This window comes from Prenolepis imparis, unplaced genomic scaffold (assembly GCF_030444845.1).
Source record: "Prenolepis imparis isolate NDT839.2.m4 unplaced genomic scaffold, iyPreImpa1.0 SCAF_12, whole genome shotgun sequence".
In the NCBI taxonomy this organism is placed as follows: domain Eukaryota; kingdom Metazoa; phylum Arthropoda; class Insecta; order Hymenoptera; family Formicidae; genus Prenolepis; species Prenolepis imparis.
In genome coordinates this window covers 5711727-5736601 of record NW_028141170.1, presented here as the reverse complement: position 1 = coordinate 5736601, position 24875 = coordinate 5711727, and the positions used below count along the sequence as shown (strand labels likewise).

Here is a 24875-nt window from a genome sequence, read left to right as displayed (position 1 = left end):
CCGTCGTAATGGCTACGCAATTCATGTTTACGTTTTCGTATTTATTATTTTCCAAGCATCACATCGTAGAAATGTAGCAAAACGTGTATTATAATGAATTCAAACATTCCGCGATAAATATTGACCGATATTTATTCCGAACGCGACAACACGATGCGCCAAGGATAGATGTACGAGTATCGCTTGACAATTGTAAACTGGCGTTGCCAGTGTAGCCATAAAATGCGATGCACGACAACGCGCGTTGCACTTGTATCTTTTGCAACGCGCGACTTTAATATTTCATCGCATTCAATACCGGCGTCACTTGTTCCAGAGTAAAGTAGAGCAGTGCAATAAAAAAAAATCGAGACAAGAAAATTGCATGACATTTTTGCGCTTAAAATTACAGCCGTAACATGTCGAAGCAATAATGCGGCAACTACCTTCCTGGTAACATTTAATTGCGCCAAGATTAGATTGAAGGTTTTAAAACTTTCGCTCTTGCACAAATGTTAGACCCGAAATAAAATTTATTAAAATTTCATCAAATATTAAATCATTTCATTGAATAATGAAACATTCCAATATATTAAAGAATTATTTAAAACAATCCCCTCCCCCCTCGGTTTGCTAATAATTTCTGAATGATTAAAATGTATCATTACAAAATATTGGTGCTACCTCAATAAAGTAATATATTACAACGTACTAATTGATTGTAATCATTATTTTAAATCATCGTGCATTAATTAATTGAGTAATATTCAAAATTTACACATGATCAATAATCGACTGTCAGCTCTAATGAATCATACTGTACATCACTGTTAGTCACCATTATTGATTAACATAACATCGTTAATCAAAATATTGAATTATTCAATTGTATTTATTAAAATAATCATAGTCATTTGTTTACATTTTGCTCAACTATTTCGAATTAATGTATATCTTCGAAGTAACGCCATTACGTTGATCCGCGCGCGACAAACAGCAGAAAAAATCGCATCACGCGAGACTGTTTCATTTGACGGCAGCTGAGCTCGTCGTCGCGCAAATTACACCGCGAATGCTGATTCGCTATCTTCTGAAGGAACGACACGTCCCGATCGGTTCGAAACTATGTTAAAACGAAGGCGACGGAGTTTCGAATCGAAGCGCGTGTCCTTAAAGGTCGCTGTTGCTCCGTTGCACTCTGAGAATCTCTCCTGGCCGGGACAAAATTCGATTACGAACGACTTTAGTCGAAGAGATGTGCTACTTAGCGAGAGACGAGAGAGCCGAGAAAATAGTGCCGCGCAACTGTATCGAGAATGTTGTGCGACGAATAAGAGAGCGAACGTAACGCGCGCGCATAAACTATAATTTTTTATTAGTCGAATAAAGATAAACGCGATCTCTCTTACGAGGCATCGAGATAAAGACGAACTTAAAACTTCGAAATATAAAATTATAGGAATTTTTATTTAAATAATAGATAAAATAATTTAAATATATATCCTAACATGAAAAAGATGTAATAAATGACAAATAAGAATAAATTTTTGATCATAATTTTTCACTAATTGGAAGAAAATAAATATGATATATAAAATATCAAAATAAAAATTTGAAATTATTATAACTTTAGAATTCTAAATTAAAAAATTTATTGAGAGAGATCACAACAATTTAAATCCTATCGGATGTGAACAGAGTTATTGCCGTTGCGTGAGATATTGAGATAATTAATTTTTAAATTAATATATACTAAATCTGCTAATAAAAAAAAAAAAAGAAAATATACAACATTGTATGTGTGTGTACAAATTAATATAAATTTAATCGATGTTGAACGAGAAATAAGAGCGAACTTTACTTTCGTACTGATCGAATGAAAAAAATCACTATCAGGGTGAACAGATGATTACAAATATAAAATTAGAGATTATATGAAATTATACAAATTATATGTAAAATGTACGATTCCTAAGGAGAAACTTACTTTTATGACGAGAGAATCTACAGAGCTTCTTAAAAAACGGCATGTTTTCTCACTATTGGATATTGGATGTTGTTTCACAAATTCCAGCGATTACGTTCGTCTTTGAGATAATCCCGACAAACGATCGAGTGCTATTCACGAACCACGTTCACCGACTGATGAGATCGCAATGGCAAGAAATGAATGAAAGACGACCTTTAAATGCCCGTGTGTTGCTTGACGCACGTACAACGTGTGTGTGCATCGTACGCTCTCGCGAAGTTTACTACATCTCCCTCGCGACAGACTTTATTCGCGTTACGTCACATTTTTGCATATCCCCCCTTATTCCCTCTTCTATCACACCACGATCGCGATTGACATAAACGTGCTTTGCATCGAGAATGACACAATCAGATATTTTTTAATGTTGGTAATTAGTTTCATAATTTTTTATTAAATAAATTTTGCTTAAAACTAAGGAAATTAAAGACTTTCGGAATTGTGAAAATAATCAGATTTACCTCCAGATTTATCTGGATCTTGGATTTCTCGATTTTTCGATATAAGAGATATCAATTTATTTCTTTAGTACAAATATCAATGCTGTCAATCCATTGGGAAAGTTTCAGAGATTTGAAGGGCGAAATATATAATGCAATATATTTCAAATATGTTTCAAAGAAACGAGCATTGAACGCCGACATTAATTCGCCTTGCCATTACAAAATATTCTTTTAATTATAAAAATAAATTATAACATATATTATAAGATTATATGTATAAATATATAAATTTTTATGCATTTTTTGGAGAATTAATGTCATTTAGATATTATAAATATATAGTATTATTAAAAAATCTAAATCTATATATCTGTGTACAGTTTGCAAAAATATGTAAAATTCGCCTAAATTCTATTTTTATAAAAAATTGTTAATTTTGGGTAAAGAGATTTCATTTTTGTAAAGATAGATATCGGCTTTTCGAAATGTCTTATCATCGATACGACCTATTGAGCGTTCAAAACTTGAGAATTGTCTTTGACCGTCGTTCTATTCGCTCCACTAGAAAATTCGACAAGAACCACGCAATCGTCTTACGACCGTAAATAGAAAAGTAAAGAGAAAAAGAGCAGACATTGGACAGCTCGATCGGCAGTCGCGACTTCAATCTCGATCCCTCTTATCTATCTTTAGTAAGGTGGTTAGCCGCGGTCAAGTCAGCTTAGGTCGCTATCCTTCGGATATTCGTGGATCCGTTTACTTTACAGCGGACTTTCAAGCGCTCGAAAAGCACAAACTCGACAGAAGAAACGACGAAAATAACGAGAAGAAAAGAGAGAGAGAGAGAGAAAGGGAAAGACGAAAAGTGAGAAAGGCAGATATAAAAGTAATTGTTGGGCGGAACCGTGGATAATTGGCAGGAAAACTCAATTAGCTTGCCGTTGCGAGACTTTGTTAGTTGTCGGAAAGTTCAAGCCCGAAAGGTTGCAGCGGAACGGAACAGAAAAGAGGCGTCCCTGACCGAGCAGTTCGAGCATGGTTTTCCTATAAAAGCGCAATTCTTCCCTAGCTTAAAATCTCGAAATTGAGCGCCTCATAACGAGATACAAAAATTTTTTATTCGTGCAATTTTTAAGTCTCATCCAGAATAATATCTTTCTTTTTGCATGTGAAGCTGGCGTATCATTTCGTATAGAAACTCATAAATAATTAAGAATTCTGGTTTTATTTTCAATAGTCCTTGATAGTTTAAACAAATAATAATTCTAGCCGTTAAATCAAAAAAAATGTCTCAGAATCAACTGAAACATCGAGTTTACACACAACGTTTCACTTTGTATTGCAAAATTTTTCTTATCATTTATCATTAAATGTTCAAAGATTTATATAAATTCTAAAAAGAGTTCTATCTCTCTTTTAAAAGCAAAAAAACATCCATCGATATAAAATAATCATGAGCAAACACGCACATGTACACGAGTATAGTAATTTATTTGGTCAGAACTATTTGTTTAAACTCTATCAAGAATTATTAAAAATAAAGTTACAGCTCTTAAATTATGTATAAGTTTCCACAAAATAATGTCAGCTTCACATTTTTAAGAAATACATAACAATGTTTTGTTTTATGTATTATGTAATTAAATATTATATTAATAACAAATATAGATCCCAAAAATATATAAAAATAAATTAAATATAAAATTCTAGAATCCTCCTTGATTCTTGATTTTTTCTTTTTTTAGAGATTCATAAAATAGAAGTTATATGATGTTAAAAGTAAAATTATGATTTAAATTTTTCTTATAAGCATATATATTATGTTTGAACGCTTCTAACCAAAGCGCCAGTAAAAATCTAGATCACAAGATTATATTTAATAGTAAATGCACGGATTTGTATATTTGTCTTATGCAAATAAGTTTACATATTTCTGATTACAGTACCGTACATACGTCATTGTGGATTCAATGTATGAAACTTGGTAAAGCACTTGTAAATAAGCATAAAGTGCAATTTGAAAGTATAATTAACTTAGTAAGGGAGGACACGCGAAGCAGATGTCACATTTCTTGAAGCTGATCTAGTTGAAAACAGGCGCTTGAGTTTAAACTTGTCGAGCTTACCAAGCGAGACTTTCTGCGTAATGCGCTTTTGATTAAAGTTTTGCATCATTTTAGATTAATATTGGACAATGTCGAAGAAATTTTGTACTATTAATCAGAGAAAATATCATTTATCTATTTTTTTCTGTTCTCAATTCACTCTTTTCAGTTATTAAAGTATAGAATTACAAGATATAAATAAAACAAAAATATAATGAATACATATTATAATATTTTTGATATTTTAACTGATTATATTATGATTATATAAATTATCATAATATATGAATTAATATATATATAATATGAATTTATATATAATATTTTGATTCGATATGAGGTCTTTACATGAAATATTTGTCACACAATTTGCAATTAGAAAAGATATAAGTTAAGTCTGTTATTTTTCATGTATTTAAATGTACTCGTATACATATATTAACATTCTAAATTACATATAATTGTTTTCTATTAAATATGCATTATAATTCTATACTTCAAATAGCATAATCGTGTCATAATATTTTTCAAAGTAAGGAGAGTATACTTAATGTTAATTAAAATCCAAGTATTTTTATTTATATATCGTTTGCACTTTAAAAGCACGATATTACATGAAGCTCGACAACGAAAAGAAAGTGCACTTTCAAATATCTGTATAAGAGCGAAACTTCTTCCCATAATCGTTAAAACGTCTGTCGATGCTTTTAAAATAAGCAACTCCCGCAGCGCCTTTTCGACGCATCGAATCGCTTATAGAAAATGAGTTTAAGTTTCTCGAGGAAATCCAGTTTCGGGACGAAGTTAAAGCTTTGCTCCCTTCCATTCCTAACTTCTGGTACACGTTCACGAGCTGGCGCTTGATTCTCGATTAAAATTCGCGAACGGCATGGGCAGAAACTAGCATCCAGGCCCGGCGGCGAAACCCAAGTCAGTTGCAAACGCGCGTTAAGCTGACGATTATTCCACTGGGCCAAGAGGAGAAATCATGTGCGCGTGGCCCTCGTGGATTTCATTAGAACCCCCGTCAAGGGAAATTTGAATATTGCTCGGCTGAAACACGTGTTTCGTGTCGCATTTGCTCACATCATATAAGCGAAATAGAATGATAACACTCCTATTAAGCTAACTACCCAACCATATATCGTCAAATTAATAAGGTCACTCTTATCGGAAAATATAGTGCTATTTATGTGCTAACTTGTTGTTTTAATCCGGCTTTTATTATTCGCAAAAATTTATATTTAAAGGGAGGTAGAAGGTCCAGTTAATTTGACATTAAGCTCTTCTCTTCCTTAATAAGAAAATATATAGAGTGTTTGATTAAAAAATCGACTATACCAAAATTTATTACTGTTTTTTATCTAAGATAATGTAAAAATTATGTTATTTAAGAAATATCATTATTCATTAAATGTTATTATATACAATGCGCTTTCCAATTTATATAGAGCAAAAGTAATGAAAAACGCACAACCTTGCAAAACTATTTACTTTTGGAATATAAAAATCACAATATAATTGCTAATTTTAATAATATAGTATAATAATATCAATAAATATACAATGTATAAAAAAATTTTAATAAATTAATTAGAAAAATGTATTGCTCTTATATTTTTGATATTAAAATATTTTACAAGTAACGTACTTTTCCCCCTCACTTATATGAATTTCTGCTAAATAATTCAAACAACAAAATTAGATTAGAACAACACATTAACATAAACTAAATAAAACTAAATTTTCCCATAGGAATAGCTTAATGAAGAAAATGATAGCGAGCAATTTTCATCGCCCGACATCCTGTTACACTCTTTTGCGCATGTATATGTAATCTTTATTATCTCTCATCAATAAAGATAAATGTTTTATATTAATTAAAAAACAGAATATATGTTTTATATTAATTGTGAAGAATTAAATAGTTGATAAGTGTTGTAATATTTACTATTTCCTGAAGTATAATTTGTGAAATAATAAATTCCTTTTAGCATTCTTTCTAGCATTAAATAAATAATTAATAAAAATTTAAAGCTAATCACTTATATGTATATAAAACGAATATACAAAAGAAAAACCAAGCTTCGTATTGCGCGTGTATTTTTTGACATTCGTGAAGCACACTCTTGCTGTTATCGATTGTTCGATAATACTCTATACCATTAACTAATTGTAATTTAATTTAGCGATCAGTTTCAGCGATTTAATTTACCGATCTTGCAAAATTGCACGGAATTAAAATCACAGATAGCGGGTAGAGAATAATTGTATAAAACAATACTGCATACACAAAGTACAGGAATATTTTAAATACAAAACTCTATATTTTATCAGTGTTAATTTAACACTAAAATCAGTTTTATCCCAACATTAAACGCGTATTACATTTAGAATAATAAAAAAAAAAAGAAATAAATCATATTACAACTATATTTATTCTCCTTTCAATTTTGTAAAGCTTTACGATTAAAATAATAACAAACATAAACAAAGTAATATGTTAAAATATAATTAAAAAATTAGAATTTAAAAAAATTTATAATAAATTTCGTATTTATATAGGTTTTTCGTATAGCACATTTCCTAGATTTGCAATAAGTACTAAGTCTATTTTATAATAATTAATGTATTTCAAAATGTATATGTTAATAAACGGTGCGAAAACATGGACAAAAATCGTATCGTAGTTCCGTCACGAGAAAACTTTGAGCTGCTGTGGCAAAACGATCTTTCGTTAAAAAAAACTTCGAAATGCTCGACACGTTCCCAGCGACAGAAGAAAAGAAAGAAAATAGATACACGAGTTGGGTAGATTTTTATGAATCCGAGAGTGCTTTAACTCGCTCGCGTTCGGCCTCGTCGACTCGCTCGTTACGCCGCTGCCTTCGCGTTAATTTCCTCCCTCCTACGTGAGCCAAGCACAGATCGCAATTAACCATTAACTGAGAGAACATGAATTCTGGACGACCTTACGACCACGACCACGTCCACTTCCTTTCCAAGTCGTTCGAGTAATTTGTCTCGAAGTTCATTTATTCATCGGAAAATTTACAACAGACATTCATTTGTCTTTAGTGCGCGGAAATAAATTTGTATTGTAATATTAATTGATTTTTTATTTCTAACCTATTTTTATAAGAAATTTCTAAGTGTATCGAAAAAAAAATATAATTTATAAGATTCTTATTTTATTAATTTAAAATCTTATTTTTATAATTTATGAAATTTTTATCTTTTCCCCTGAATAATATATTTTCTTTAAAATTTTTTAGTGACATTCGAAATATAATATATTCGACTTGTATTTTCTTTTTTTTTATCCAATCTATTTTTATTCAAAAATATTTTAAGTATATTAGAATATAATCTGTTTTTATTTTCATTCTAATCATCTAATATATTCTCAATTTTTTTTTAATTATTAAAAATATCACAATTTCCAAGCAAACATTGATTTCTCCTTTCTTTCGTTAGTTTGCACGAACATGAATCAAGAAACATAAGTAAATCTTTGCGATTTAGTAAGGGATCGAAGTCTTTCGTCATCTTGTTCTCACGATATGTTCAATAGCGAAACTTTTGCCTCCATTCACGCGGCAACGCAAACTTTAATATCCAAGTATGGTGAGCTATTACGCAAAGGTTCGATATATCGACATGCGATGCTAATATTTCCTGTCATCGATCGCAAGTTACAGAGTGCACTTGAAAGCATCTGCGACAGTCTACTATTCGCATAAATTCTTTGGATCGAAAATTATTCGCGTCGCGGGTCGCGGTCTTTCTGCAACGCTTATATCTCAAAAATCTCTTCCGCTTCTGGTTATTTTTTTAATGAAATTATGCAGAAAGAATTTGGAAATTAATATTTCAGAAAAGTTCAGAAATGCCTTCGGAAATATTACTTTTAAAAAAACGCTTACGTAAAGTGATTTCAACGCTACCTTTCTTTTTAATATTTAGATACAAATTAACGAATATTTTATAACTTAGCTATTGAAATTTTTATCACATTATGACTGACATTATGATTGACATTATGATTGACTGTCACGTCAAAAAAACTTTGTCACGTAATCACTTTCAAAGTTGCTGAATTAACTATTCATATTCATGTTTTATTATGCATTACATAGTTATATAACACAATCACTCTCGATTTATCTCATAGCAAGGACCGCAATGGAAAACGCGTTCAATATTTGTTGAGAGACACACCCTCTATACTATTCTACCTATTGTTTCACGATCGGTTTTTCAGGCCAACACTGACAGGCGACAAGTATGATTTTTTTCATTTTCAATAAAAAAGATGGCGATCACTTTTATATGCGCGCTGACAGCATTAGAATGGAAAGCATAAAGTGCAGTTAGACTAATTGATAGGTACTACACGCTCGATCAATTCCTTGACGCGAGGGACACACATGCGAAATTATATGTTGCACACACATGTCCAGGAGAATGGTGCAATTAATAAAACTCGCTTTCGTCCTTGTCTACAACGTTTTCTTTCATACGCGAGTAAAGTACATTCAACAAAATTTAATTAATTTTGTTAAATTTCTATGTTTCACACAAACAATCCCAATTATATTCGTGTAACATATATAATAAAATTACCAATGTGTAATATATATATATATATATATATATATATATATATATACATACACGCATTATGCTTATAATTTGCATTTTCATTTAAATTAATAGTAAAAATTCAATATAAAATTGCTACAATATTCTGTGCGATAATATGACATAATGTACATATGTAATGTACAAAAATACATGTGAGGCACGATAACAGTCTATTATGTACCTGTCTTAAATAACGATTTCCTCTTGCAAAGTAAATTTACGAAGTTTGAATTTAGCGCGAGCGAGCGAACGTACAGGAACAACAAACTCGACACCGTGTTTTCGCGTGACATTAATTAAATTGTCTTCGTATACGCGCGAGCGCATGAACGTGGCATGTAATGGAGGTGGATATAATGAGCGTATTTAATCAGACTGTTTAATCAACGTGTCCTTTTGCAGTCCGCTGTGCAATATCGTAAATAAACTCTCGCTCGTATACCCAACTCCTGTAAAAACGTAATGCGCATTCGTTTCACGGACGATAGCCGAATAACAGTATATTTCTAGCGCAACAATGGCGCGCGGATACCCCGTACTTCTCTTTTATTTTCCCACACAATACGCGGCGACAATCGGTTTGAAATTCTCACGAGAGCGAATGGTATAATGTACGATTTAAACGCAAAGATATTGCCCAACTTTTAAATTGTAAATGTAGATTGCATATATAATTATTTACATATATATTTATATATATAGATTATATGTAAGATCTAACTTATAATTATATTATATATCAAAATTCTCTCTCATCTTTAAGCTTCAAAAGATTATCTAAATGCTTAATGACTATTTACTGATTAAATTGCATTTAAATAATCAATGGTTGGTAAAATAAGTATAAATTTAATATTATGGCAGCCACGATAATACATTTTCGATGATAGTATTACGGTGTTAAGTGTTAATTAATAGGAGGAATGCGAATATCGTGCACCACTTGAGGGACGCTCTATATTATGCGATATTGTCCACAATAGACTCCGAAATGAGATTATCACGCCGGGCAAACCGCATTACGGTCGCGATTGAATTACATCCGGAATGTCGTTACAAGCCGAGAAAAGCTCGAGTCTTCGTCGCGAAATTATGCCGAAAGAAACGTGACAATAAATCCTCGACGGGATTACTTTCCGGAATGGACCGGAAAAGAAGCGAGAAATGCAAGGCGTGGAAGAGAACGTAATCGGCGATGAAAGATGGGCGAAGATCGACCGGGCATTTTGCGCACTCGCTATTCGCTATAATTTCCACTGAGGTGGAAAAGTCGTCGCTTTAGTCGCTTCAACGAGTTCGGATTCGTCATGATAATCGAGGGAGCTATTCAGGATTCGATCCTTAAGATCATTGATTTGCTCTGTATTTATTATCTTGTCGATAGTTTCACGGGTTTACGGAATTTCGATAAAAGTATAAGATAATGAAACTCTCTTAACGAGTTTCGCTCTGCTCATTTACATCTGTCTATTCTAAAAACTCAAGTATTCGATCTAAAAATTTCGAATTTGCAAATAAACGCTATTGTGTGGTTTAAATCAGAAAAAAATTTTAAGTTTTAAAACATATATTTCCGCAAAAAATAAAAAATATAAAGATTCAAAGAATAATGATTTTTTTAATTGATTATAAGCTAAAACAATTATGTATATTTTATACGTATATTATATTTAATATTAATATTAATTATGCTATATTATTTTCGACTCATATTATTATAATTGAAGTAAATTAATATTATTATAAATTATATAATATTATAATTATAATTTATAATAATTATATATATTTATATTTAAAATCACAACAAAATTGTAAATAAAAGTACTCTAATGTAAAAAAGCTTATAGTTCACAATCTTAAAATATTATTAATATTATATAAAGTTTTGTGATCCCGTCATTTAAAATTTACTATATCCATAAGATTGCGGAAACATATACTGATTTCCATAAATCATGATCTGATTGACGTTTTAATCATAAATACGGCAATCAATATAATATCCATATAATATAACGTACGGCGTTTCAATGAATAATTTCATTGCTGTTACTAAAATAGAATTCTTGCTAAAGTGATATTACTAAAGCGAATCTCGAATTACTAAAGCAAAATTCGAATTTTTGAACGTCATTAGTATTTAAATTAAATTAAAATTTAAATAATCATGTGTGTGAAAATATTTCTAATTCACAAAAAATAACAATAATTGATTTACTCTCAGGCCCGATTGCATACACACATACACATTGTAACGTGAAAAGTTCTTTTGCCATTTATTAATAGTTTTTAGTCATTTTTCATAAAATAAAAATAATGGCACTTTTTACATAGATGATAATTAAACTGTTTAAATGATTTAGGTCCGATTGCATCAACGTTATTTTGGTTTTAAGCGAGACTTAAATATGTCTTTGCCTTTATTTATTTAGGAAAAAAGATAAAGATAGACACATATTTAAGTACCGCTTAAAGCCAAAATAACGTTGGTGCAATCGGACCTAAATCATTTAAACAGTTTAATTATCATCTATGTAAAAAGTGCCATTATTTTTATTTTATGAGAAATGACTAAAAACTAATAATAAATGGCAAAAAAACTTTTCGCGTTACAATGTGTATGTGTGTATACGTGTATGAGTATGTACGAATCATATTATATCAATTCTCACATTTTATTCGGCACTAAATTGCACTGAATCTGCTTATCAAGTGGAAAATTAAAATGTATTTTTAAAATCCACTAATTACTTAAAATTAAAATATTTTAATTGAGAGCAATATAATGTAAATTTCTATATTAGTTAATACCGAAATTCTTTGTATACTTTACTCTAGTATGCTTTAAATATTGAAACATCCCAATCTAAGTGTTTAAAACATACACTGAGAGAATTTTCTCTTAGAATTTACCCTGAAAATCAAAGTAAGTATGGGACAATATGGTATGGAAAGAATTTTATGAGAATTTCTCTGATTAATATTTATCACAATAAAAATATCTATCACAATAAAATATAAAACATGTTTGATTAATTTTATTAAACTGCATAGTAAAATTAATCAAACATGTTTTATATTTTATTGTAATAAATATTATTTTTGGAAAAAAGCCCTTGATAAACTAATAAAAGGAAAGGTTGAAAATAGTCATTTTCAACCTTTCCTGTTATTATTATTTTTATTGTGATAAATATTAATCAAAGAAATTCTCATAAAATTCTTTCCATACCATATTGTCCCACAAGTACCATGATTTTCAGAGTAAATTCTAAGAGAAAATTCTTTCTGTGTACGAATATTTCGCACTAAGAATAAAATATCATGTTTAAATTTTTTTCATTATAATCACATAATGCAATTATTGGAATATTTGTGGTCTTGCGCGTCAAAACGGAAACTGCGAACCGTTGCATTGCCGTGAATACGATGTATTATGTACATGGGTACCATCGGAAATGAATTTCGCGTTTCTGCCGACCACTGCCGAGAGATTTATGGACGTTTTAAAAAGCACGATATTTTCGAGCACGTCGTTAGAACAACGGTAAAAATCGATACACTAGCTAAATATCTCTGTTAAAACCCGAAGCGACGTTGTCTCACGTGTTTTCACGTTCAAACAAGCGCGCGAGCGTTTTCGCTGAAATGTTTTTAATCCGCCTATAGTTTGCAAAGCTAGCACTATTGTGCAATGTGCAATGCGATCGCGCGAATGCAGTTAACTTTCTATGACTTTCATATCCTATAAAAATAATTCAAACAGGAATGTGCCGACATTTTGAACAAAGCTTTTAAATCGATTCAACCACTACTATAGTATATTAAACTACTGTGGTTTTTGATAATACATCACATAAATAAAAAAAACAATAAAAATCGAAAATTGAAAAGAATAAATCTGAGCATATATATGTATAATTTTTATAAAAGAATATTATATTCTTTATAAAAATATAATATTTTTTTGAAAACTTTCTTTATAACATATTTATATATTTAAATGTTTTCTTTTTGTATAGAACATTCCTATAAAATTCTTTAAAAGTTTGATGACAACTAACAATATAATGTGCGATATTTTGGCATCAATATTGTGTGGAAAAATAAAAAAATAAAAATATATATAACAGAAAAACAGAGAAAGAACATTATTTTGATTCAAAATAATTTTAATTTATAAATTTTATGTATGTATATATATATATATATATATATATATATATATACATTTATTATATTTATTCAAAAATCAATAAATGTTTAAAAGCCAAATCAAAATCCTTTCCTGCCTGTTAACGAAGAAAAGTTTATTGTCGCGTAACGCGTTAAATTAATTTTCATTTATTTAATAATTAAACGTAAATTTTAGCGAATTTCGCGAATTATTTATTTTGCTGAATTATTGCTTGAATAATATAGAGTAAAAACTACACAGAGATTTTCTCTTATCCCCTGAAAATCATGGTAATCGTGGGACAATATGGTATGGAAAGAATTTTATGAGAATTTTTCTGATTAATATTTATCGCAATAAAAATAATAATATCTATCACAATAAAATATAAAACATATTTGATTAATTTTACTATACAGTTTAGTAAAATTATTCAAATATGTTTTATATTTTATTGTGGCAGATATTATTATTTTTATTGTGATAAATATTAATCAGAGAAATTCTCATAAAATTCTTTCCATACCATATTGTCCCACAATTGCCATGATTTTCAGAGTAAATTCTAAGAGAAAATTTTCTCAGTGTAGGGAAATGTCAAATTACTTTCAAATGATATATATTATCGTGATGTAACAACGTGTTGATTGCCAACCACGATGTATCACCTTTGTAGCAAAAAATACCATAATGAGCTGCGCATCGCATTCGCTTATAATATCAGAACTCCCCAACGAGGGAGAAAAAAATAGAGAAGCGAGAGGATACGATCCTCCAGGGATTCTACAGAGAAGATCGTAATATCATGTCTCCAATAAAAAAGAGATATAAATGAAAATTGTACTTACATTTGCAGAGATGAAAAATATTTTGTACATTCTCGTACTTGAACTAAAATAGTTCAAGAGACAAATTAGGAATTCTTAAAGCAATATCGTAACTTGTGATGGCACAACCATCTTTTCACTTACTTGTGTATGCAAGAAAGTAAAGTGATATTTCCAATAATAGAGGAAAACAAATAAAAATAGTTGTCTTTTTCAGGAAGAGTAATGAGAAATCTTTTATATTCTTGTACATACACTAAAATAGATTTAGAGTGGAAGCAGAAATTTTTAAAACAATATTATCGTAGCTGTACAATAGCAAAGTTATCGTTTTATTTATCTTGGCAGTGCAGAAGATTAGACTATTTTAGTAGTAGAGAAAACAGTTATTTCTTAAAAGAAACAATACTCTATCTTTTATCTGAAGTTAAGATACTTTAAGAAATCCTAAAGTATATAAATATTTTAAAGCAAACACAACGTGATAGGAATATAAGAATTTTCATAAAGTAAATGCATGCAAACTCACAAAATCTATATAATATACATCTATATATAACTTAATTTCTTTTTTTTTTTTTTTAAGAATTTTACTTATAAATTATATCTTGTATATTTGAAGCATTTTGTATATGTAAAAATAATATTTAAGATATGCAAAAGAGAAATAACAAAATAGAAACTTCGCACTTGTGTTTTTCTCATATACGATAAGTTATATTATACATATTCACAGTTCATTAAGATACTCTACGAAATGCAGATGCGCTCGTTTTTCGCGCATGTTAAATTCTTTCGGTTTTTCTTTTCTTTCTCTCTTTTATTTTTCACCAGAGCTACAAACCCCTTAGGCGGGTTCCATCGCGCCCTCGCGGAAATGAGTTTCCATAAGAAAGTTTCAAACTCAAGTCGGACTTACCGCTGTGGGATATTTCGCATCTCTTCTCTTCCCGACGACCAAAGTTGTTTTTTCTTCGTGAAAAAAGCTGGCTGACGGCCACTGCTGCTCCATGAGTTTTTATTCGATTGAAATTGCACGAATCCATCTTGAAAGTATACACCTATTACATACACATAATAGCAAAATATTAAAATAATGATTAAATAGTATCTCATGCGCAGCGATAAAATTATAATTTAAAAATAATTGTCACATTTTTCTGTGCAAATAACATAATAATAACAACGCGTAAACATCATGATAATAATTTTTATATTACATTAATAAAAAAATAAGTTTACTTTTATTAAAAATAATAATCAGGCAATCTTTTTGTACAAATAAAATTTTAACTGTTTGAATAATTTCATACTTTTATGTGTAACTGGTACAATAATAATGTAAATATCATAACCATAAATTTTATATATAAAAATAACAATAATTCACAATAATAATATAAAAAAGTGATCATAATAATATAATTTTAATACATGTAAGCATTTGATACAAAAAAATGCATAACAATTTAAAATATTAAATAGAATACGCAATATAAATGAATTCGCTCACCAGTCGATGCACACAGTCATTATTGCATCTTTGCCAACTGCTCCATTTTTTCAGGATGTTCACTCGCGGAAACGCAGAATCGAGCGGAAAAAAAATCGCACGCTAATCAATCGGCACTCCCGACACTTATTAATTATTAATACAGCACGCGTGACTCGCGAACAAATGACAATAATTACCCGCCGTTTTCCGACCGACACACGACGCGACAAAAAAGTAGAAGAAAAAAAACGCGGCGGCAACTTTATGAGCCGCTAAGCGGATCGCTCGACCAACGAATTGCGTAAATACCTCGATCAATCGGAGAGAATCCACTCGTCCGGCATTCGCTCGTCCTTTCATTCGACATACCTATTGCTCGTAGACGCGTGGAATTCGCTCTCGTCGCGGGAAAGAACGCGGAAAAACGCGGAGGACGCTTGCCATGGTCCGTTGGTTTCGAGACTTCCAAGTAATGTGATACGTCACGCGGTTTCCGCGGCTAACGTCGCGTCGCGCGCTCCAGTTACCAGTTACCACCGGAATCAAAGTAAAAATAAACCGACGACGCCGGCGACGAAACGAGAGAGAGAGAGAGAGAGAGAGAGAAGAGCACAAAATATTATCTCTCATCTCTGTTCTGTACTTTCTCTAATATTAATACATTTGTATTGTAATATCAATTTGTTCAATCTCTTCGCAATAATATTGTAGTATGAGTACATAATAATATAATTGAAGTATTAATAATATGATTACAAGCTATTAGATATTAATTAATTGAAACACGTACATAAAGTATAGAAACATAAATTATTATGATCGAAGCATATTATGATTGACCCCCTAACCTAACCTAACCTACATTAATTAATCATCTCTATTAATAATGTATTATATTCTAATACATGTAGTGGGGGGAGGAGAAAATTCGAGACGCAATCTCGTATCTTTTTACTCACGTAGTCACGTACTAGACGTTACTCGACAAAAGACCCGGTGGTAACCTTTATGAGCCATTAGACGAATATCGAACGCGTTAATATACCTTGATCGATTCGAGAATCCATTCATCTGGCATTCGCTCGTCCTTTCGTATACAAACATACCTGCGATGATGCTCGTGCTCGTGCAGGATTCACTTTCGTCGCGGAAAAACGCGGAGCGATCTCGCCATCACCCGATAACTTCGAGACGTTGAAGCAGGGCGATGTTGTCATGACGTAGTCATGACGTAGTCACTACGTAGGTCACCGCCAGAATCAAATCAAAGATATAAACCGACGCCGCGCCGATGACAACAATATAAATTTATCATTGTTTTCTACACTTGCTCCACACTAATATTCGTATTAATTTATATTAATATATATGCATATATATATATATATATATATATAATATATCTCTTATTTGAAAAACCTATACTTAAATTACTATAATATATGCTATTATATATAATATATAAATTATATAATATATGCAATTATATGTCTATTATTTTAATTATTATTATTTTACGAAGTTTAAAGTTAAAATAAATGAACTTATCTCTCTTTCAAAGTGCTGATTTGCTGAAGAATAATTGTATTTAAAAGTATTTATAAATGTATTTAAATACAATTAGTATTTAAATATATATGTCAAAACCAAAGTATTTAAATAGTATTTAACTATATATCAAAAAGTATCTTGTATCTTGTATTTAAATATTTTGTTTTGAAATATCTGCCCGACCCTGATTGACAACATAAATTATTATAATTAACATATATATTGAACTATACTGATTAATCGCCTCTCTCATTCTCTATAGTGACTCTAGTCACGTAGCCTTCCCCTTCCACGACTCACGTAGTCAGCTAGTTTCGCGGCATTCCGTGACTCGCGGTGCCAAGTGTTGCGTCTCGCTCGCGCGTCTTCCGTTTCGCCCGAATATTTCTTCCATCGGGAGTGAATCTCGCGTACGATCGAGTGTCGAAAATCGTTAGGGCCAGGGACGAGGCATATCGCCGTAGAATATTAACGCGATACGAGGCACGATTCGTTCGCCAAGACGCTTTCTTTCTACCCTAACCCGACAAGAATCGCGGGGGGACGCGCGAGAATTATCGAGAGCATCGAGCCCATTCACAGATTAATATATACTCGAGTGTAATGAATTATTCTCGTCGACCTCTTACGCGACCTCTTTGCCAAGAGAACCGCTCGAGTATTCATCGGAATAATAATAAATGCGTTCGCGTGAGTTATTCTAGCGAGAAGCCGGAAGTCGCGAGTCGCCATGTTTCGCGCGATCCACATCACATCCGGTCCAAGTGCGCGCCAAAATGTCGGGAGTGCGAAGTGACGGGCGATCGTAATTAGAGTGTAATTGAGTGCGCGTTTTGTTTTTTTGACAATTCGGGCTCGCGCGAGTCAAGTGTCATATCCGGAGGAAGGGAGCAGCCACGGGAACAGGATGCAGGGTGGAGAATTACAGCGAGATTACGAGGGGGTGGGGTGGCTCGTTTACATCGACCGGTGAGTTAACTCTATCATTGCATTCGCATTATTGTTGCGCTTATTTATTGTTTCTCGCCGATATATATCGCACACATATTTCGCACCGAAGACGATATGCCGTCTTAATTATCTGTAGACGGTAAAATTAATTCTAGACACAAGTTTCGGTGTTATTACACGGTGTCGCTCGTTTCTACACAAGTGACCCAAAGAGATAGAATCGAGCGCACATAACCACGCAATTGTGCGATATTATAAATAATTTATAAATAAAAGAGAGAGAGAGAGAGAGAGGTCGAAAGAGAAAGTTTATACAAATAACCCAAGAAGTTGATTAGGGTAATTGTAATCATTAGCAATGTGCTGATGCAGCTTTGTTATTGATTTACAAAGCAAGCTCCACCTAACCTATTTGTAACCAAGTTACGTTTTTTTTACGTATAATTTCGATTTTAATTTGTGATTACAATAATATGATATCCCGCGCGACTGTTTTCTTTAATTTTGCGCGTTATTACTCGCAAAATGTGAAACAGACAATAAAGTGGAAAGATTCAAAGATTAGTAATCGAGGGCCTGTAAGATATGGATACATCAAATATTATCCAAAGTGAGTAAATGAAGTAGTTACAGGATATACTGGTTAATCCTTTCAAGAATATTTTTGCCAGCCAAAATTTATGAAAAACGATATATTTATTGCTCATAAGTAATGTATATAAATTGTGTATAAGTAAATTGTAAATCAATATTGAATTGCAAGTTGATTTTTGACTCGTTAAGTTTGAAATGTAATATCCTAAATTTAGTCGACAAATTAATTTCAAACATCTTAATGTAACTAAAGATAAACAAACTTTTTTAATTTATAACATATATATATTGGTTTTGTGTGAAACTTTGAAAGGATTAAGGCAGTGGACTTGTATGCGATTAATATATCTTATAATTACAATTTGATTGAGATATTTAAAAATCACATATTTATAGGAAACGAGATCAGGTTGACCCACCGTTTGAGCCAAGTAAACTTTTATTGGTGACACGAGTTAAACCTTTTTGGGGTAATCCTTGGTGGGAGAAACAAATACTTAAGGATTTAGGTTTTGAGGAGAAGGTAATTGTAGCTATAGGCTATAAAGGATAATACGATAGCATGCTGGTGTTTCACAAACTTTTATTTGCTTAATCATCACTTTTACAGAAAAACGATCCAATGATCGTCAAAAACACGCCAGAAATATGTGCTTTCCTTTGGAAGGTGAAACATCTGGTAAAGATCCTTCCTATAAAGTTACCTGATAAACTGCCAACCGCAGACGATTTAAATGGCACGTATTTACACGAAAATGGCACATTTTACGTTGTACCAAAAGTAGATCCTGCTCGCGAAGAAGCTACAGAAAAGTTTGTAAATGATCCAAAAAAACTGAATCGTGATATTATTCAAGAAAAATTGAGGCTTAAGTGGTTACAAGGACGTCCTATGCCTTGAAATAAATAATAAATATTGTTGCACTAAAGTCGTTAATATAAGTCTTAGGAAATCTTAAATAATTCTTTAATAATCCTCTGCAATTATTTTTTATCTGAGCAAAAGTTTATATATATATATATAAATAAATATGTATATATATAAACATGCTTAAAAATATATAAAAATACTGCAAATGACAATAACTTTGTGTGTGTATATGTGTGCGCTTTAAGAAGTATGAAGGTAAACGGTTGAACAAATAATATAGTTTATTTATATTTTGCATATTCGGTCGATCGACCGGTTTACAACCTACTAACAATAATTTTAAAATTTTATTTAATTCTTAATTTATTTAAAGTGTCCCATATGCCCAGGATCTCGTAAAATTTCTCAATTAATCTTAACTTTATTCAATTAAGAGAAATTTATTTCAGAAGTTTAACATATTTTAATATTGACCACCAATTACTAATAAATTAAAATACAAATAATACTTTCAAATTCTCATTAAAATATATTTTGTATTGTAACTGTATTAGAGTCTATGACTTTCGCAAGCATATCTGCGGTGATTTTGGGACACTTTATAGGCGAGAGCAAGTTATTTCTATTAAGATGCCCCGCAATAAGATTTAATTATCTCAATCGTGGATTTTCTGATTCACTCTAGCCAAAAAGCTCAAATAGTTCAATTCGACTAATATATTTTTAAATTAATTTTTTGATATTGTATTATAAATTATTATTGCATAATATAGTGAGACAGCGCTGTAATAATAATATAATCTTAAATTTAAGATTATGTTATTGTTACATTGTCGTTTTAGAATTGATTCACATTTCAACTCTTTGACGCAAAGTGTGATTCCAATGCTTGAGATATTAACATATCATATTGCAGTCATTCAGTATAAGTGAAAGATGAGTGCCGCTTTGGGTCAGTCGTGCGGACCTACCTAGATACAGTGTTCCAAAAAAAAAAAAAGAGTAGAATTTCAGAAAAAATCTAGACTTCGCGAGCGAGATTCGCCGCTCTTGACTACTGTCGAATGATCCGGAAACGATGCACTGTAGGCCATGTCCAGAGGACGTCCTGTCTTTCCGAGATTAGCAAATGTACTAATAGCACGGCTCGAAAACCGCACTCGACTATGATTAATTCTGGAATTACCTTCGTCGCCGCTGATAAAGGGGCGCCCTGCGAATCTTACGCCTTTGCGATGCTAAGAAGTGAACTAGATTGAAACTGTAGTTAAACCTAACGTCAGCTATTCGTATTCCACTACTACCGCTCTATGAAAACAATTTCGGCCTTGTATATGCTCGAGAGGAATTCAAAAAGTCTCAGTAACGCGAATGTTTTGGAAGTCCTAGTAATGGAGAGACAGTGATTGCCGTCCTCTAGTTTCTCCCATCTCTTTTTTTTAATATACGAATTTTTGAGTTTACTCGACGCTTTACTCGTGTGTCAGATCTTATTAAATCCTTACAGATATATTGTGAGATATACTTACAATCAATATTTTCATTTATATTATCACATTAATATCATTATTATATTTTCCCTGATTTTAGTAATATTAATATTATTAATATATGATATATTTCAATATATCAACAATAAAATATTAAATATTATTAATTTAATATATATATAAATTTTGATATATTATAATATATATTTCAATATATTAATAATTATTCTTCAAATTAGAACGCGCACGTATACAGTGCGGTTTTGTTTTATAAATTCGGCACTTTGCATTAAATTAATCGTTAATATTACATTTTATAATTTTAACGATATATAATTATCGCGTAACCGTATCTCATTGTAAAAATTATTTTTTTCACCACATCTTTTTGTCATCTAATAACAAGTGATCCACGAGTAAATCGTTATCTACATCACAGCTCTTGTAAATTTACGCGGAACTGGTACGTCTTCGATTGCGCAATTTCCAGAAACGTCGGTCCCTCGACGTATGATGAATAGAGATTGTGTTCTGTGTTGTTCTAGACCCTCCCTTGTCCGGCATGTACATCCTCAACAATCGCGCTGCCCTTTCCTCCTGCGAGTGATCCGCCGTTTTTCCGCTCAGAAAACTCAGCAGCTTCATGCTCCGTCTTTTTAGCCTTAGTCTATTCAGAAAATTCGTCTCGCTGCTGCTGGATGGACTTATGGTTCCGTTCTGATCGTCGAGATCTTCTTCGAATCTCTTCGATCGCCTTAGCTGTTCCATCTGCCGTTTACTTCTCTGTCTTCTCTTGTCGCTGGTCTCGCCAAAATCCTCCCTTTGCATCGCTTCTCGTCTCCTCTCCGCGTTCATCTCCTCGACGTTGCGGGAATTCGTCTCCTCCGCTCTTCTCGCGACAGCTTCCAATTCCCTCAAACGTTCAGCCTCCGTGGAGCCGGAAGAACCGATCCCTTCCGGCGATACATAATTTTCCGTGTCTACGTCCGATAGTTTGCGATGCAGGTCGACGATCTTGCGGCGAAACTCCTCGTCCTCCTGGTTCAGCTTGGCGAAGACGCGATCGCGTTCCTCCGCACTTCCGCCGACGCTCGACTTGGACGTCGTTTGAAACCTCTGTCACCACCATCCGACCTGGTGTTTACCGCTGCCGGGCGAGTCCTCCTCTTCCGGCAGCGGTTCCAGTCGTCTCCTGCCCAGGAAACAGCGCAACGAACCTAGACTACCGCCGCCGCCCAACAGCTGGTCCATGCTCAGCTCCGGCAGCGAACAGTCCTCGTTCTCCGATTCCTGATCGACGTCGTCCTCCACCGACAGATTTAGGCCGTAATTGTCCTCGCCGATGTTCATCATCGCGCCGCCGCTGCTGCAGCCGTTCGGCGGCGGCTAAGGAAGTCAGGCACAGCTCGGGCTAGTGATTCTTTGCAAAAAGAGAAACAGAAGGCAAGCGTTCGTCATGCAGGCAAGCGTGCGAAGCTTACGTGCTATCTTGTATGTATGTTACGCTGCGTTCCCGTACCATGGATGTCTATATATCGAGAATAAAAGAAAGCAATTTTATCTGTCTCAAATAACAGTCGCGATATATTAAGGATTATATAATACATTCAGCGAAAATATATGGGGAATAAATACGAGCCATACCCTTGGAATAATACTCTTGCAGAGATCACTTTGAATGCTAAGATTACGTGGCATAATTTACGATATTATGTATTAGTATTATCATTTTATGCTGGTGCATTTGTGTATATTGTGCATTAAATTCTGTAACAAACCGGTTTTAAATTATATTTATATAATACACAGAAAGAATTTTCTCTCAGAATTTACCTCGAAAATCATGGTAATTGTGGGACAAGTATGGAAAGAATTTTATGAAAATTTCTCTGATTAATATTTAGATAGAGAAATTCTCATAAAATTCTTTCCATACCATATTACCCCACGATTACCATGATTTTCAGGGTAAATTCTAAAAAAAATTTTTCCGTGTAATATAATCGTAATTTTTACATTCAATGTGAAGTGCAATTTAAATGAATTAATACTTTGAAGCTATTACTTCATTTCCAAGCAAGCTTATACAAAAATAGTGACACGTATCAAGCAATCATTATTTCTGTACTCAATATAATATAAACCATAAGAAATAATTTTTATTAAGAACCTGATATTTAACTTGAAACTTAATATTTAAAAAAATTTTTAATAATTAAATATTTTTAAAAAATTTATTACAAGCACAAGGGGAGGAAAGAGATATACAAAAATACATTAAAAATAAAAAAAATGCATTCTATGCACACGCGTGGATTGAGATCTATTTCTATAAATTGTTTTAAATCTTTATCTTTAAACATGGAATTCAATTTTTTGGGGTAAATTACTATACATATAGTTTCGCGTATAATACATCTAGTAATTTAATTTTCTAAAATATATATGAATTTATTTATGGAAATTCTTCAATATCGCGTGACCGCTTGATACGCGATATAATTTCTCGCAACGTCAGAACTTGTTTAATTGTGCAGACCTTTCAAGCTTGAGCTATTACGTTCGGATGCGAATATTCGTCTATTGTAGTCTCAAACATTATTACCGAATTAGCGGTGAAACTCTCATCGTCCGGTCCGCCGGAGGTCGGCGTACCCCATATATCGTCGCCGGAAGTAGCCCCGGACGTGGTACCCTCCTCGTCGTTCGGATCCAACGAGAACTCGGTCCGCTCCGGGGGTACCGGTGGTTGAAGAAGGTAACCGCCGACACCCTCGCTGAGCTGTTCCAGTAAAACCATCTTGCTAACGACATAACTGCTCGCTCGGGCGGTCCACGCTCTCAAACCGGACGGCGGCGACTCCAAATCTCGGTTGTCGTCTTCCCCCTGCTCGTCCAGCTCATCGTCTTGATCCAGACTGCTCATCGTACCGAACCGTCTTAGAGCTCTGTGCAAAATCGTTAGAGAATATAGAAAATCGGATTAATTAAATTTTAATTAAGAAGAGTATTAGATAAAGAAAGAAAGTCATCAACTCTGTCTCTTTTAGATCGAATAAATTATTATTAACTTATAAATAATTCCAGTTTTTCGAAAATGTGATAATTTATCGCACAACTTAATTATTGTTTGAATTTATAATCAAGTAAAGTCGACAAATTTTTTAAACTTTTTATTTTGTTTCTAATAATTGACAAGTTAGCAAATTTAAAGATATTAACGTTTTTAATAATTTATCGTACCTATAAGGGGGTTCCCCGTCACAATCGAGATCGTCTTCGCTGCCGTCTTCGGTGTTGCCATCCGCAGGTGTGTAACTGGGACTATTACGTCCTGGACTATCGTGCAATCCATTTCGCAGTCTGTGTCTCGTGCAGAGATCGGGGGTCGGTGGAAGGACAGAAATTTTCGGGGGTAATGGGGAGAACGGGTCCCTCTGCAATGGTGGAGTAGGACAACCCGATCTGCAATAGACAATCACTATTAGAATCGCTTAACAACATTAACAATCATTTTTATATCTTAGATTTTACGATTTAGAACATTTTTTCACCCTTTTATTTTATTGTGAAAAAAATAACTAGTAAAAATAAATATTGTATAGTTTCTCATTCTGGTAATCAAATTTAACTTTGAATTATTTAAATTAATATTATTTTAAAAAATATTTAAATATTTTAAAAAATTGAAAGAAAAGAGAGACTGTTTTTTT

The 24875-nt window shown here is 32.4% G+C and overlaps 3 protein-coding genes across 9 annotated transcripts in view; 1 reads left to right on the top strand and 2 right to left on the bottom strand.

The window, feature by feature from the left end:
* The window catches only part of LOC145943681 (uncharacterized), an 80066-nt gene extending 63763 nt beyond the window's left edge, over nt 1-16303 (bottom strand). Inside the window, exons 1-2 of one of the 2 annotated variants that reach the window (XM_083051423.1) lie at nt 15724-16303; nt 15130-15271 (exon numbers count right to left, since the gene is read on the bottom strand). In XM_083051423.1, coding sequence (XP_082907549.1) covers nt 15130-15256 — 127 coding nt within the window. In that variant the 5' untranslated portion in view covers nt 15257-15271; nt 15724-16303. Of the gene's footprint in view, nt 1-1966; nt 2217-15129; nt 15272-15723 lie in introns of those variants that run through there. The other variant, XM_083051425.1, reaches the window with a different exon arrangement.
* A 2095-nt stretch (nt 16304-18398) lies between these two features.
* On the top strand, nt 18399-19702 carry Mrpl30 (mitochondrial ribosomal protein L30). The gene is made up of 3 exons (XM_083051429.1): nt 18399-18817; nt 19198-19324; nt 19412-19702. The coding sequence occupies exons 1-3, from the start codon at nt 18681-18683 to the stop codon at nt 19700-19702; spliced, it is 555 nt and encodes a 184-aa protein (XP_082907555.1). The 5' UTR covers nt 18399-18680.
* Nucleotides 19703-22275: 2573 nt separating this feature from the next.
* The window catches only part of Psgef (Protostome-specific GEF), a 29211-nt gene continuing 26611 nt past the window's right edge, over nt 22276-24875 (bottom strand). For 4 of the 6 annotated variants that reach the window (XM_083051375.1, XM_083051376.1, XM_083051377.1 and 1 more), the window contains exons 14-16: nt 24406-24627; nt 23768-24110; nt 22276-22548 (exon numbers count right to left, since the gene is read on the bottom strand). In XM_083051375.1, the coding sequence (XP_082907501.1) occupies nt 22282-22548; nt 23768-24110; nt 24406-24627 (832 nt within the window). In that variant the 3' untranslated portion in view covers nt 22276-22281. Of the gene's footprint in view, nt 22583-22643; nt 22691-23767; nt 24111-24405; nt 24628-24875 lie in introns of all 6 variants that reach the window. The other 2 variants (XM_083051380.1, XM_083051381.1) reach the window with 2 other exon arrangements.